This window comes from Canis lupus, chromosome 28 (genome assembly GCF_048164855.1).
Source record: "Canis lupus baileyi chromosome 28, mCanLup2.hap1, whole genome shotgun sequence".
Lineage (NCBI taxonomy): Eukaryota > Metazoa > Chordata > Mammalia > Carnivora > Canidae > Canis > Canis lupus.
Window position 1 is genome coordinate 29,429,474 of NC_132865.1, and position 12,345 is coordinate 29,441,818.

The window sequence follows — 12,345 nt, forward strand, 5'->3', positions numbered from 1 at the left end:
TCACATGCAGGTGAATTTTAAAATTATTTTTCAAGAAATTCTGTATAATGTGTCCTATTTTACAGGACAGAAGGGACTGTCTCATAGACATAAAGAAAACTTGCCACTGATTGCAACTCTATAAATACAGAAATTATGAACATAGTATGTAAACAATGAAGGGCACGTCTGAAGTGAGGTTTTCATGGGAGAGTGGAACACTGATGCAAGAGGAGAGGGACGCCTTTTAATACATTCATGGGAACCAGGACTAACTATTCAAGAAGGAGCATTGTTTCATCTCCCAGTTAATGAGTTTGCAAGAGTTGACATTACCGGGTAAAGTTCACCGGAAAGCTTTTCCCCTTGCTAGTCAAAATGCGCCAGGTAATGTCTGTGACTTTGAAAAACAAACAACACTTCGAAGATCGCTTGCCAGGGCATCCACAGAATTTAAGTGTAAAAAGAGATGTCTATGACCCTCTCACGCACTAAAGGCTAACACGATGGGTCTGCAGCCTTGACCTCAAGTGACTACAAGAGAACACGGGGCCCGGCTAGGTCCCAATGGAACGTACCTTAGAAAAGCGTCCCCCCCACCCCGACAGGAGAGCCTCTCCCTTCTTTACTCTGGATCTCTCACCTCCCGGTACGTGCACCGCCTCGGCAAGCCACCGTGCTCCTTCTCTCCCTGATGACAAATGTCAGTCTGTCGCTGTGAACATGCAACATTTCAGCAAAATCTAAAGGGACACTGGAAGCGCTGGGGCTGGAACACCCTGTTCGAAACTACGCTGCCAGCCCAGCCCTCCTTCCTGGAGACCCAAGGATCCTCGCAAACCTCCGAGGGTGAGCATCACCCAGTCTTAACTACGAGTTAAAGCTGTTTCCGTCTCCGCAGAAGCTGAGCACTCGCACGCGCCTTCTATTAAACAACGTTACCGGGAATCCTCCCGCGGAGAAAGAGCCCACAAGCCCCGGGGAAACTTGAGCGGGCAGGCGGGGGGGCTCGGCCGGCGGCCCGACCCAGGGGCGGGGACGGCGCTCGCTCCCTCTCCCGAGCGCGGGCAGCCGCCCCCGGACCTCCGGGCGACGCCCGCTGGCTGCGCCGTGACCCCCGGAGCGCGGGGCCAAGGCGGGGACCGCGCCCTCCCGCCGGGCGAGGGCGGCGGGCTGTGCGCCCGGGCGCGGGGCGGCGGGGCCCGGAGGGGGCCGGGGGGGGCCGGGGGGGGCCGGGGGGGGGCCGGAGGGGGCGTCCGGCCCACGCGCCCGCCCCGCGCCGGGAGGTGCGGCCCGAGGGTCGGCGGAGGGTGGGCGGAGGGGCCGGGGCTGGGGCGCGCGGGGCACTCACCAGCTGCAGCGCGCAGAGGCAGATGAGCGAGCAGCGCCCGGTGCAGCAGCCCATGGTGCCGGCGGCGTCCAAGCGGCGCGCGCGGGGAGAGGTGTGCGTCCTCCGCCGCCGCTGCCGACTCCGGAGCAGCCCCCGCCCGGAGCTCGCCCGGCCCGGCCCGGCCCCGGCTCGCCCGCCCCCGGCCGCCGCTCGCCGCTCGCCGCTCGCCGCTCGCCGCTCGCCGCTCGCCGCTCGCCGCTCCCGGGTCCCGGCTGGCGCTCGCCGCCTTTGTTGGTTTCCCGGGCGGGCAGAGGTCAGCCCGGCGCGCTCGCCCCGCGCGTCTGGCGGGGTCCCTGCCTCCCACGGTGCGGGCTGCTTCTCGGGGAGGGGGAGCCGGGCGGGGCGGGCGGAAGGGAGGCTACAGATGGCGAGTGGGTGGAAGTCTGCTCCGGGGAGGGGAGGATGAGGTGGGCGTCTGGAAAGTGCGGTGGGCCGGCGGGGCGGGGCGGGGCGGGGGCGCTGGGAGGCGAGGAATGAAGGGAGCGCCCCGGAGGAGGCTCGGCCTGTCTGCTTAGGAGTCTCTGGAGGGAGAGGCGGGGGGCGAGAGAGGATGAGGATGAGGATGAGGATGAGGATGAATACGAATGAGCGTGAGTCGGGGCGGCTGCCGCGGCGGCGGCTGGAGCCCCTCGGCGGCCGCTGTAACTGGGGAGGCCGGGCTGGGGGCTGGGGGCGGGGGCGATCCGAGGCGTGTGTCCGGGAGAGGACTGCGTTTCGCTGAGCGGCCCCAGAGGTGGCGACGGTGGGAGCCGGGAGGGCTCGGGGTCCGGGGAAGCGGGTCCCGGGGGCGGGCGGGCGGGCGTTGCGCTGCGCTGCGCTGGCGGGTCCCCTCCGCGGCGCGGGGAGCGCAGCCGCGCGGGGCCGGGGCCGGGGCCGGGGCCCGGGTCGCTCCTGCCGCCGCAGTCGGCTTGCCCCGAGGGCGCCCGGGAGCCAAAGTTGGACCGCGTGGGTCCTGCTGGAGGCGAGGCGGCGGCGGCGGCGGCGAGAGCGCGGGCTCGGAGCGCAGGGGGCAGCCGGGACGCCGGGCGGGGAGCTGCCTCCGGGTTCCCAGCCCAGGCGCTTTGGAGCTGTCGCCAGGCAGGAGAGAGGAGGCGCGGCAGAGGACCGCGCGCGGCTGTTTCTAGGAACGGAGGAGATGTCCGGGAGGACGATAGGACTCCTCCGCGGGGGAAATTAAATGGTTTGAGAAGGGCTTGGAAACAAGACCTCGTCCCGCAGAGTTAAAATCCCGGACCAACTCCCCACGAATCCCGGGGAGCCTCTCTGGCTCCGGCTCACCCGACACCGGAGCGCAGGAGGTCTGCAGAGGATCAGAGTTCATCAGGGCCCAAAGTCAAATTTCACGGGCACGTTGGCTGTACCTGGTAGAACTAGGCAAGTGGCTCGAGCACGCTGGAGGAGCGGAGAGCAAGCCTCGGGCCATTTGTCACAGAAGAGGCTTCCTTCAGAACTTGGCACAGAAACCCCGTTTCTAACCTACTGCTGCCCTCCTGGGTCCTTGGTGGGAGGTTAGCAGGAAAAGGATGCGGTCTTTGCATGTTTAAAACATGCGCTCTACACTTGGAAACTCTGCTCAGGTCATTCCTTCAGGCACTGAAGGGAGTTGGGGTTTTTGTTGTTGTTGTTGTTGTTGTTGTTGTTTTGCAATTAACTGCCTTTTTTTCTGAACTGTTCCTCCAGGACCTATGTTTATGACTGAAAACAGCTACAGCTCCCAGAAAAATCTTTCCATGGTAACTTTGAAATTGTAGTAGGGACACATAATAACCTCAGGATTTGGGTCAATAAAAAGGCCAAAAGCATTCATTGTTTAGTTTCCACTTCTGTCCATTATCACAGAGAAGGGGAAAATGAATGGAATCAGAAGCCTTTGTTGTTGACCCAGTCTTTTAAGACATCAAGCCATCAAGGATCAGCATTTCTTTTATACGCAATAAATGGAACCACCATGAGATTTATGATGAATGAAAATAGGGGACAATGGACCCTGGCATGTAAATAATTTAGCATATTTTAGACGATGGTGCAGAAGATTTCAGGCATCAACCCCTCCAAAAGCTGTAGGAGGCAGCTGAAGAAGGTAAAGACATGATCAAGTCTATCTACAACTTCCAAAAATTATCACACCCTCTTCATCTCTGGAGATTGTGATGGATGATGATAATAAACATGATGACTCTTCCTTCTCTCCACATTTCATATGTTTACCTAAATATACATTTTTTTTAGTCATCATTTTATTTACTTACTGAGGAAGCATGAAATGTGCAGCTAACTGGATCCTTGCCAGGCACCAGACACCAGTCTAAGTGCTTTATGAGTATTCACTTACTTAATCCTCGCAAGAGCCTAGGAGATTGGTGTACCATCTTGAGCATCTCCAGCAAAAAGATGTGGAAATGGGAACAGGGAGTCTCATGGCTACTGACCAGATGAACAGCAAGGCAAAGCCAGGTAATCTGACTCAAGAGCTCCTTGATTTATGCACTCACCGTTGCCTCTGAAACTTAGGACCCAAGTAACACCTGCACTGGAGCCAACTGCTCTCTAGGAAATAGGAATAGTAATTTGTATTGATTTTACCCTCCAGAGTCAATGCCACCCATGCAGGTACCAAGACAGTCTTCCTGTACTTTTCCCTCTCCAACTGCCCCCTCTACTGATGGACCCAGCCTTTCTTCCTTGAATCATTTAAGACAGTTAAAATGCATTTGGCTTTCAAAGACAGGAAGAGGGAAGGAGCAAAGATAAGACAATGCTAGTAACAAGTCTAGAAACTGTGTGAAGTCTCTGTAGTTTCTTACTCGCATTTTCTAAATTAACTGCCTCATGAACTAAAAATCTTCCTCCCTTCCTTCATTTCATTCCTTCCTCAATCCCACCCTCCAATATGTCATACTTGCTTCATTTCCACATTGCTTGTTATGTCAAGGGCCATGCTGGTTGTCAGGTTTGCAAAGGTAAGTGATATACTCCTTCACTTCCCCTTAAGGGCTTGGTATGGGAAGGGAAAGCAGAGGAGTAAATGGAGTAGAGCCCACTCTGAGAAAAGTTAGCACTGAGTGCTGTCACTGTGTTTTCTTTCTGTGAGGGTAAGGGAGGGTTTAAAAGAAGAATTGCCTGTCTCTTGGGTGGGGGAGAAGGAGACAGTAGCCAAAGACTGAACAATGGAAAGGGTGAGGCTTAGAGAGGATGGTGGATAAGCTGATTGAGGAGGGAATGATAATCTAAGTAGAACAGCTGATCCAGTGTGGGGTTGGTTATGCCACTTCCTAGCTATAGAATCTCAGAGAAGTCAGTCAGTTTCCATTAGTCTACCTTGCCTATGTAAGTGGGTATGATGGTATGACTTGCCCACAGGACTAAGCCTTATGTTGTTCTTTATTTTCCATCCACATGTGTCTTGTACCTTCGCCTCACGCAGGTCTCAGGCTCATGTCACGTCTCAGAGAGGCCTCACTGACCACACTGTCTGAAATAACACTCCAGTCACTCAATTGCGTTTTTATCCAAAACAGTGATTGGTTTACTTTATAATTTCCTGCCTCTTCTACTCAAAAATAATGTTAATTTATAATAATGCATATATTTAGCATCATACTTCCCACATCGTGTATACGTGTATATTTATACACACATAAATATAGTATATATAGTAAGTACTAAACATATGTGTATATACATACATATAGGATATTCTAGTCTATGTTTTTTTCTTTCATTTTTTTCTCAGTTTCTTTCTTTTTTAAAAAAAGATTTTATTTATTTATTCATGAGACACACAGAGAGAGGCAGAGGGAGAAGCAGGCTCCATGCAGGGAGCCTGATGCGGGACTCAACCCCAGGACTCTAGGATCACACCCTGGCTGAAGGCAGCTCTAAACCACTGAGCCACCCGGGCTGCCCTTTTTTCTCAGTTTCTTAGTAAAATCCCCCCCTTTTTAATTTTTTTTAATTTACTTAAGTAATCTCTACACCCAATGTGGGGTTCAAATTCACGAGATCAAGAGTTCCATGCTCTTCTGACTGAGCCAGCCAGGGAGATGCCCCTAATAAAATTCCTTTTGGGAGACTACCCTCATCTTCCTTAAAGTCCAGAGAGAATCAAATCATCTATACCAAGAGTAAGAGGATTGAGTGGGAGGGAGCACATCTAGAGACCAGACCTGGAAGTGCAGTTTTCTAAATTTCATAGGACTTTCAAACACAGTCGTCCCTTGAACAACACAAGGGTTGGGCACTGACCCCTTACACAGTCAAAAATCCAAGTACAACTTTTTAAAAGATATATTTATTTATTTGAGAGAGAAAGCAGAATTGGGCAATAGGGGGAAGGAGCAGAGGGAGAGAATCTTCAAGCAGACTCCACGTTGAGCTCGGAGCCTGTCGGGGCTTGATCCCAGGACACATGAGATCATGACTTGTGCCAAAAGCAAGAATCAGATGCTTAACCAACTGAGCCACCAAGGCACCCCAGTTTTTGACTAATAGCTCACTGTTGATCAGAAGCCTCTAACAGCAAGAACACTGTTATCAGAAGTGATAACATAAATAGTTGGTTAACAAATATATTGTATGTGATATATACTATATACTTACAATGAACTAAGCTAGAGAAAAGAAAATGTCATTAAGAAAATCATGAGGAGAAAATACACTGACAGTACTATACTGTAAAGAATCTGAGTGTAAGCAGTTCCCTATAGTTGAAACCTGTGTTGTTCAAGGGTCAACTGTATTAGGACTGGAGATCTGAGCTCGAAGGAATAAATGTGCTTCCTTAATTTTTTCTCTTTCTTCTTTCTTTCTTTCTTTCTTTCTTTCTTTCTTTCTTTCTTTCTTCTTTCTTTCTTTCTTTCTTTCTTTCTTTCTTTCTTTCTTTCTTTCTTTTTGTCTTCTAGTTCAGCATTTTGTTTGAATGGCCGCTCAGTTGGAGCAAAAATCAAGTTTACACTGAAACAAAATTGGAGACACGCGTGTGGAGAGTTTGAAGCATGGCTGTGAAGGCTTCAGTACATCTGTGTGCTGCCCAACGCCTGTGGAGTTAGAAGTGATTCGTGTTATGCATAGCAGTGAATGTGCCAGAATGTTGGGGGCAAGGGGAGAGGTGGCAGTTATCATTTCAATATTCCTTTTCTCCCTGAGGAGAGAGACACTTCCTGCTACTGTAAGCACTTTACATCACAGCATTTAAAAGTGATCCCCCAAGGCCTGTTTTATTGGGAGGTGAAGTGAGAAAGAAGTGGGAGATGGATATATGGTATGGGAGTTTTGAAGGCCACTGCAAAGCCTGAAGGATGCACGAATTATGAAAGAGAAAGAATAAGGAAATTCTTTTGTATATTTTGCTTCAAGAAATGTTGGTAATAACCAGTTTTAAAATGTGAATGGGATAACCAAGCAACATCTTTTTAATTTGTTTGGGTAAAAAAATAAGCCTCAATTAATATTTATCTATCATAACTCTTCAGCGGTCGAACAACACTGATTGTGTTGTTGCTATTATCATAATTAGTATTGCAGTGCATTTAGAGTTTTTCTAATGTCATGCGCTGAGCAGCCCCAACTGACACCGACAAATTCAAGCTTTTCTCACCATTTAATCTACTGCTGAGTATTGGCAACTATTGTTGACTTCTATGCAACAAACATTGCTGTGTGCCTCTTATGTCAGAGTCCTCAAATTGGAGACAAACACTTCCTTCCTACTATTAACATTTGCTCCCCTGCCCTCTGTTTTTCTCAAGGTTCTAGAAGATCAGATCAGAATTTTCTGCACAGTGACTTAGCTAGACCCCCAACAATTGACAGTAACAAAGGAAGAGGAAAGGTAGCATAACTCTAAGTAAAAAGAAAACATTAATACTGAGTCTTAGTTGAATCCTGACACCACCACCATGTTTCTGTACATATGTGTATTGATACATCTATCAATCTGCCTATATATCTTGGATTGCATTAAGTGTTCCAAATTAAAGAGAACACTTTTATTTTTTTCTCCCAGTTTTAAGCCCATTGCAGTACCGTATATGGAGAGAATACGTCTCTAAAATAATGAACCCTTAGAGTCTCCTCAACTCTGTCTGTTTTAAGGATCAGTCTCATATTATTGTATAATGCTTATGTATGATGGTAACACTGAGGAAAATATATGAGATCTCTCTGATTTACTTTGGCACCTTTTTGTAAGCTAAGACTATTCCAAAATAAATCATTAAAAACAAGAAACAATCACATAAAATGTGTTACACATGTAAAGCAGGCATATAGAGTACTGAACAAGTTGTCCATCAGAAATATAAAACCTAACATAAAGTACATTGTCTCATGCTAATGTAGAGCGAATTCTTTTTTAGAAATATATGAATGATGGTTTTTTTATTTGTCCATGGTAATTTAATATGCATATAAAATCCCTCAAAATTATACCAGTGCACATAAATATATATTTGTGTTATTTTTTAAATCAGTGATACAAGCTTACAATTCACATTGAACCAGCTTTTGCTTTTTCCCATGCATTTTTATTTAAGAAATCTAGACATTTTTAAACAATAAAGATAGTACAATCAGATAGTTTGCCTTTATTTTCTGAATGGCAAAATAAGAAAATATAATAGGTAGAGAGCAAAAATGAATAGTCATTAGTAAGATCGCTGTGATATTCTGAGGCAGTCTTGAAAATTAGGAATGGCATTCAAGGCCAATTAGCATAGATTCCGTCTGCATTCACTAGGTCCCAAATGTGCCCTCAGTAAGGCCATGGTCTCATGTAAAGAGATGCAAATCACCACGGAAGAAAAAACCTAAAATAAAAAAAAAAAAAAAATTACCAGAGGAGGTCACATTTTATTATACAGTGTCCTTTTCTTTCAGATTTGCCTAGAATGATTTCCACAGTTTGTGTATACTGAGCAGTGGTAAGGAACTGACAGATTTTGAGTACAGGTGGAAACATAGTTCAATTTTTAATGTGAGTCATATATAAAAATAAATTGATTAAAATTAAAAGTAGAAGTCCAATTCGTGGTCATAAACAACCTTGAATACCTGCAAACAGGTCCTCAGCTTTGTGGCCATATCATTGGTGCTGGGACAGAGTGGGAAATGCACAAAGGTAATTTCCCCAAGCAGTACATCTAGTTTAGAAAAAGCCTTGTTAAGACGGCATCCAATAGGGGTTTAGAAGAGGCGCTCTGGCTGTCTCATTCCCATCCTTTTGCTCCTAACATTTCAGTGCACATGGCTCCAATTTCCTCCTGGCAGTGCCAATACTTCACATTCAGAGCAGTCTGCAGTTCTGGAAACATCACCTCCCAAGAGCAACTCTGGAATGCCAAACGTTAGGAGTTGGTATGTAAAGACCTTAGCTGCCTGGGCCCTTGGAGAAGATGACTCCGAGGTGCACATTCTATACCATTTCCAGAGTTTCCCAGCTTCAGCAGCCCATGGGAATAATATATTTCATAGTCTGCCTTTTATTGGCCCTTCCCCTTGGTTTCACATCCACACTCCTCTGCTGTGGTTTCCAGGAATTATCTCCCAAACAACCTGCTTGCACTTGCATTTGAATTCTCATCCAACAGTCTGCTTCCATAAAAGCCCAAATTAAGACTGTGACACTCTCCTAATCTTCCATTGTTGGCACCAGCATCTTGAACAAATAATCAGTAGGATTCACTCCCATTTTTTATAGATGAAAACAATTTGAAGGATTCTTCAAATCTTGATTTTATGAAGATAAAAAAGACTGGCAGATAATGATTTCATGCACAATATAGGATCAGAACTGCATATAACCCATGATCATTAAACCAAGCATCACAACATACCACATATAGAGATTTTACACAGTGGGAGTGCTGACATGAATTTATTTCCTCGCTAAGTATTAGGAACGCTCTTAGTAAGAGGTGACTATAAAAACTCTCTGTTTTGGTTGCATCCATGTTTCTCTTCCAACACTGATGGATTATGCCAGGCCTACTTCTAGATATTCTGTATCGTGATGATCTCCAATGAGTAATCTTGCCCTTGTGCCAAAAATTCTGTCTCTGCTTGTGTGAAGTTCAAATTCCATTTTCAATACAAAGTTATTATCATTTGTATTCAGAAAAAGTTGCTTCTGAGAAGAGTTTTCTCCTGCTTGCCTCTCTCATCAGTCCCTTATATCTCCAACGAGGGCTTCTTTCTCCATTTGGCAGAGTTCAATTCCGTCTATGAGTTCTAATTTGGAAGGGGACGGGGAGCCTTTATGTCTCTACTCCTTTTGGCAGGAAGGATAACTTCCAGATGGTGTCTTACTTTGAAATAGAAGCAGAAACATACACCTGTGATACTTGCTATCATATCAACTCAGAGGCTTTACCGCTTTACTATTTAATTTCCAGTCATGTGATGACATACTGATTAATGAGCTGGGTTTTCTTCCTTAAGTTTCATGGATAACAGACACTTCCAAGGTTGAAAGATGGAGAGAGAGGGCCCTCTCAGCTGCAGTTGAATTTGAACCTTTGGGGACACATGTCAATGCACATTAGAAATAAAAAGGCTTCCAGAAGAACAGTGTTGTCATTTCTTCTGCCATAAATGCCTACTATAAGTGACTGTGCTTGACTCATGGTCTCTGCAGCATGAAGCACCCCTTAAGCTGGGCATGTTCACATGTTAATGTTTTGCCCAGACTTATAATTCTAAGGTGCTATTATATCTTTTAATTCACTTGGTTCTAAAAATAACCAGAGGTGCCTACAGTAAGTACCTAACACAGCTGGTCAGTGGTGACTCTCTGTTTTACTTCCTCATAGTCCTCACTTACTATCAGCAACACACATATAAGCTCTACAAGGTAAGGCAGGACATACTAGTTGCTATAATAAACAAATCCTAAATCTTAGTGGCTTTGCACAATACAACTTTCTCTCTCACACACACAAATATTCCTTGTTGATGGAGAAAACTTTCCATACATCATCCAGTGATTCAGGCCCTTCCATCTTGGGGAGCCACCCTCCTCTCATTCAGCAGACAGGGGGAAAGGCTGAGAAATGGGGATGTGCATGTGGCAGGTTTGTAAGGGCCAGACCTGGAAAAAAATACACCATTTCTGGGCTCATCCTCGGGTCAATACTCAGCCACAGCCAAGTGCAAGGGAGGGTAGGAAAGGTAATCTAATTCTAGGACCAATAGGAAAAGAAGCAGGATTTAGAGAACACATAGTATTCTCTGCCAAATATGCTTCTAAACTCCTCCCTTTGTCCTGTAATCTCCTCTGTGTAGAATATTCCTTTCCCTTCTTGCAGTTTCCTTCTCTAGACAACATTCACCCATCATGGTAGCTGACCTCAGATGTTGCCTCTGCTGAGAAGTCTTCCCTGATACACTCATTTCCACCCTCAATGTACATAAGGTGCCTATTTTCTTGTTCCCTTTCTACTCTTAATTATCTTCTGTTATTGATTTACATTAGCTGTATTAACAGTTTCTATCTTTGGATGGTGCATGTTGGTGACGAAAAATATTTGCTGAGCTACCAAAGGAATGAAGCCCATCATTTCTCTTGCTATGACATATTCTCTGGTGGCACCAAATGGCAATCCTCTAATAGGTAGTAGGATTGATTTCATGAAAGTTACCTGTTGAATTGCTACATCTAGTCCCTCAGTACTAACTGTCCTCACCATTTACAGCCCCACCCCCCAAGTGATCATTCCTCCTCCCTTTCCCCTTGGGGCAGAATGTACCTTCCAAACTCACTGCCTTGGGCTTCATCGTGTGACTTGTTTTGACCAATGGAATGTGGGCAAAATCAAGGATGGGTCAGTCCAAAACTGGACTTTAAAGACCATCATACGTTTTGGGGATCCCTGGGTGGCTCAGCGGTTTGGCGCCTGCCTTTGGCCCACGGCGCGATCCTGGAGCCTCAGGATTGAGTCCCGTGTTGGGCTCACGGCATGGAGCCTGCTTCTCCCTCTGCCTGTGTTTCTGCCTCTCTCTCTCTCTCATTCTCTATCATGAATAAATAAATAAATCTTTAAAAAATAATAATAATAAAGACCATCATACGTTTTCATTCACCTTTCTTTTGCCTTCTGCCATGAAAAGAGCACCCCCAGGTGGCTGCTGTTCCTCAACCTGGGTTCTAGAATGAGAGACATGTGGAGCAAAGCTGAACCCAGGCCCAACCCAGCCCAGCTGAGTCACAACTAACCTTCACACCTTTCAGCAAGAAAAAAAAAAAAAAAAAAAAAAAAAGTTTGTAGGCTACCTACCTCTTTACCAGTGTTTGTTACAGTGTTACTGAAACAGGAGATAACTAATAAATTCTCCCAACCGAATTATTTTCTAACTAGTCAGGGTGGGACCTAGAAATCTGCAGTTTTAAATAGTCTCCAAGGTTATTTGGATGCTCTTCTAGCCACATGTAGAAACTTGTGCATACTAGTCTCCTACTCAAGAGGAGAAAAACTCAATGTTTAAGTCCATGGAACAGGTCATCCTTAAAGACTTTACTGTCAGCTATTTCCCCAATCCTATGCCAGGGAACACGACTTCAGATAGAATCCTAGAAGTTCTCAAGTGGCAGCTGAACATGAACATGAGATGCCTAAGCAGGTAAGTCTTCTAGATCAGCCTGTCACTCCCTCAAAACTGGCTGGCCCTATTCCTGATATGACTTCTTTGGAAGATTTTTGCCTGCTGTTATCATAAAAACATGCCGCAGTGGGGGATTTAGGAGGCAGAAGGAACCAGAAGTGTGTATTGCTGTACCCTTCCAACCTCATTGTGGGCCATAATGCTGTATAAGCCTGTGTAGGATGGTGTGTTTTTCCTTCAGCCTGAATTCACTGTTCCATCACAATATTAAAATGGGCCAGATTACTAAATCTTCTATCATCAGTTGATTCTCTCTAATCATTAGGTAATATAATTTAGAGGCAAAAGAATTATGTTCTGCATATAGTCTAGCAATAAGA

The 12,345-nt window shown here is 46.1% G+C and overlaps 1 protein-coding gene and 1 long non-coding RNA gene across 4 annotated transcripts in view; one reads left to right on the top strand and one right to left on the bottom strand.

Moving 5' to 3' along the window:
• The window catches only part of NKAIN3 (sodium/potassium transporting ATPase interacting 3), a 619,999-nt gene extending 618,519 nt beyond the window's left edge, over positions 1-1,480 (bottom strand). For all 3 annotated transcript variants that reach the window (XR_012020159.1, XM_072804505.1, XM_072804504.1), the window contains exon 1: positions 1,331-1,480. Coding sequence is in view for 2 of the 3 variants with exons in the window: in XM_072804505.1 (XP_072660606.1) it covers positions 1,331-1,384 (54 nt within the window). In the remaining variant the exon portion in view is untranslated. The remainder of the gene's footprint in view (positions 1-1,330) is intronic.
• A 348-nt stretch (positions 1,481-1,828) lies between these two features.
• LOC140620354 (uncharacterized) lies at positions 1,829-9,932 on the top strand. The gene is made up of 3 exons (XR_012020160.1): positions 1,829-1,959; positions 3,050-3,823; positions 6,271-9,932. It is a non-coding gene; the product is annotated as an uncharacterized lncRNA (long non-coding RNA).
• Positions 9,933-12,345: the final 2,413 nt, after the last annotated feature.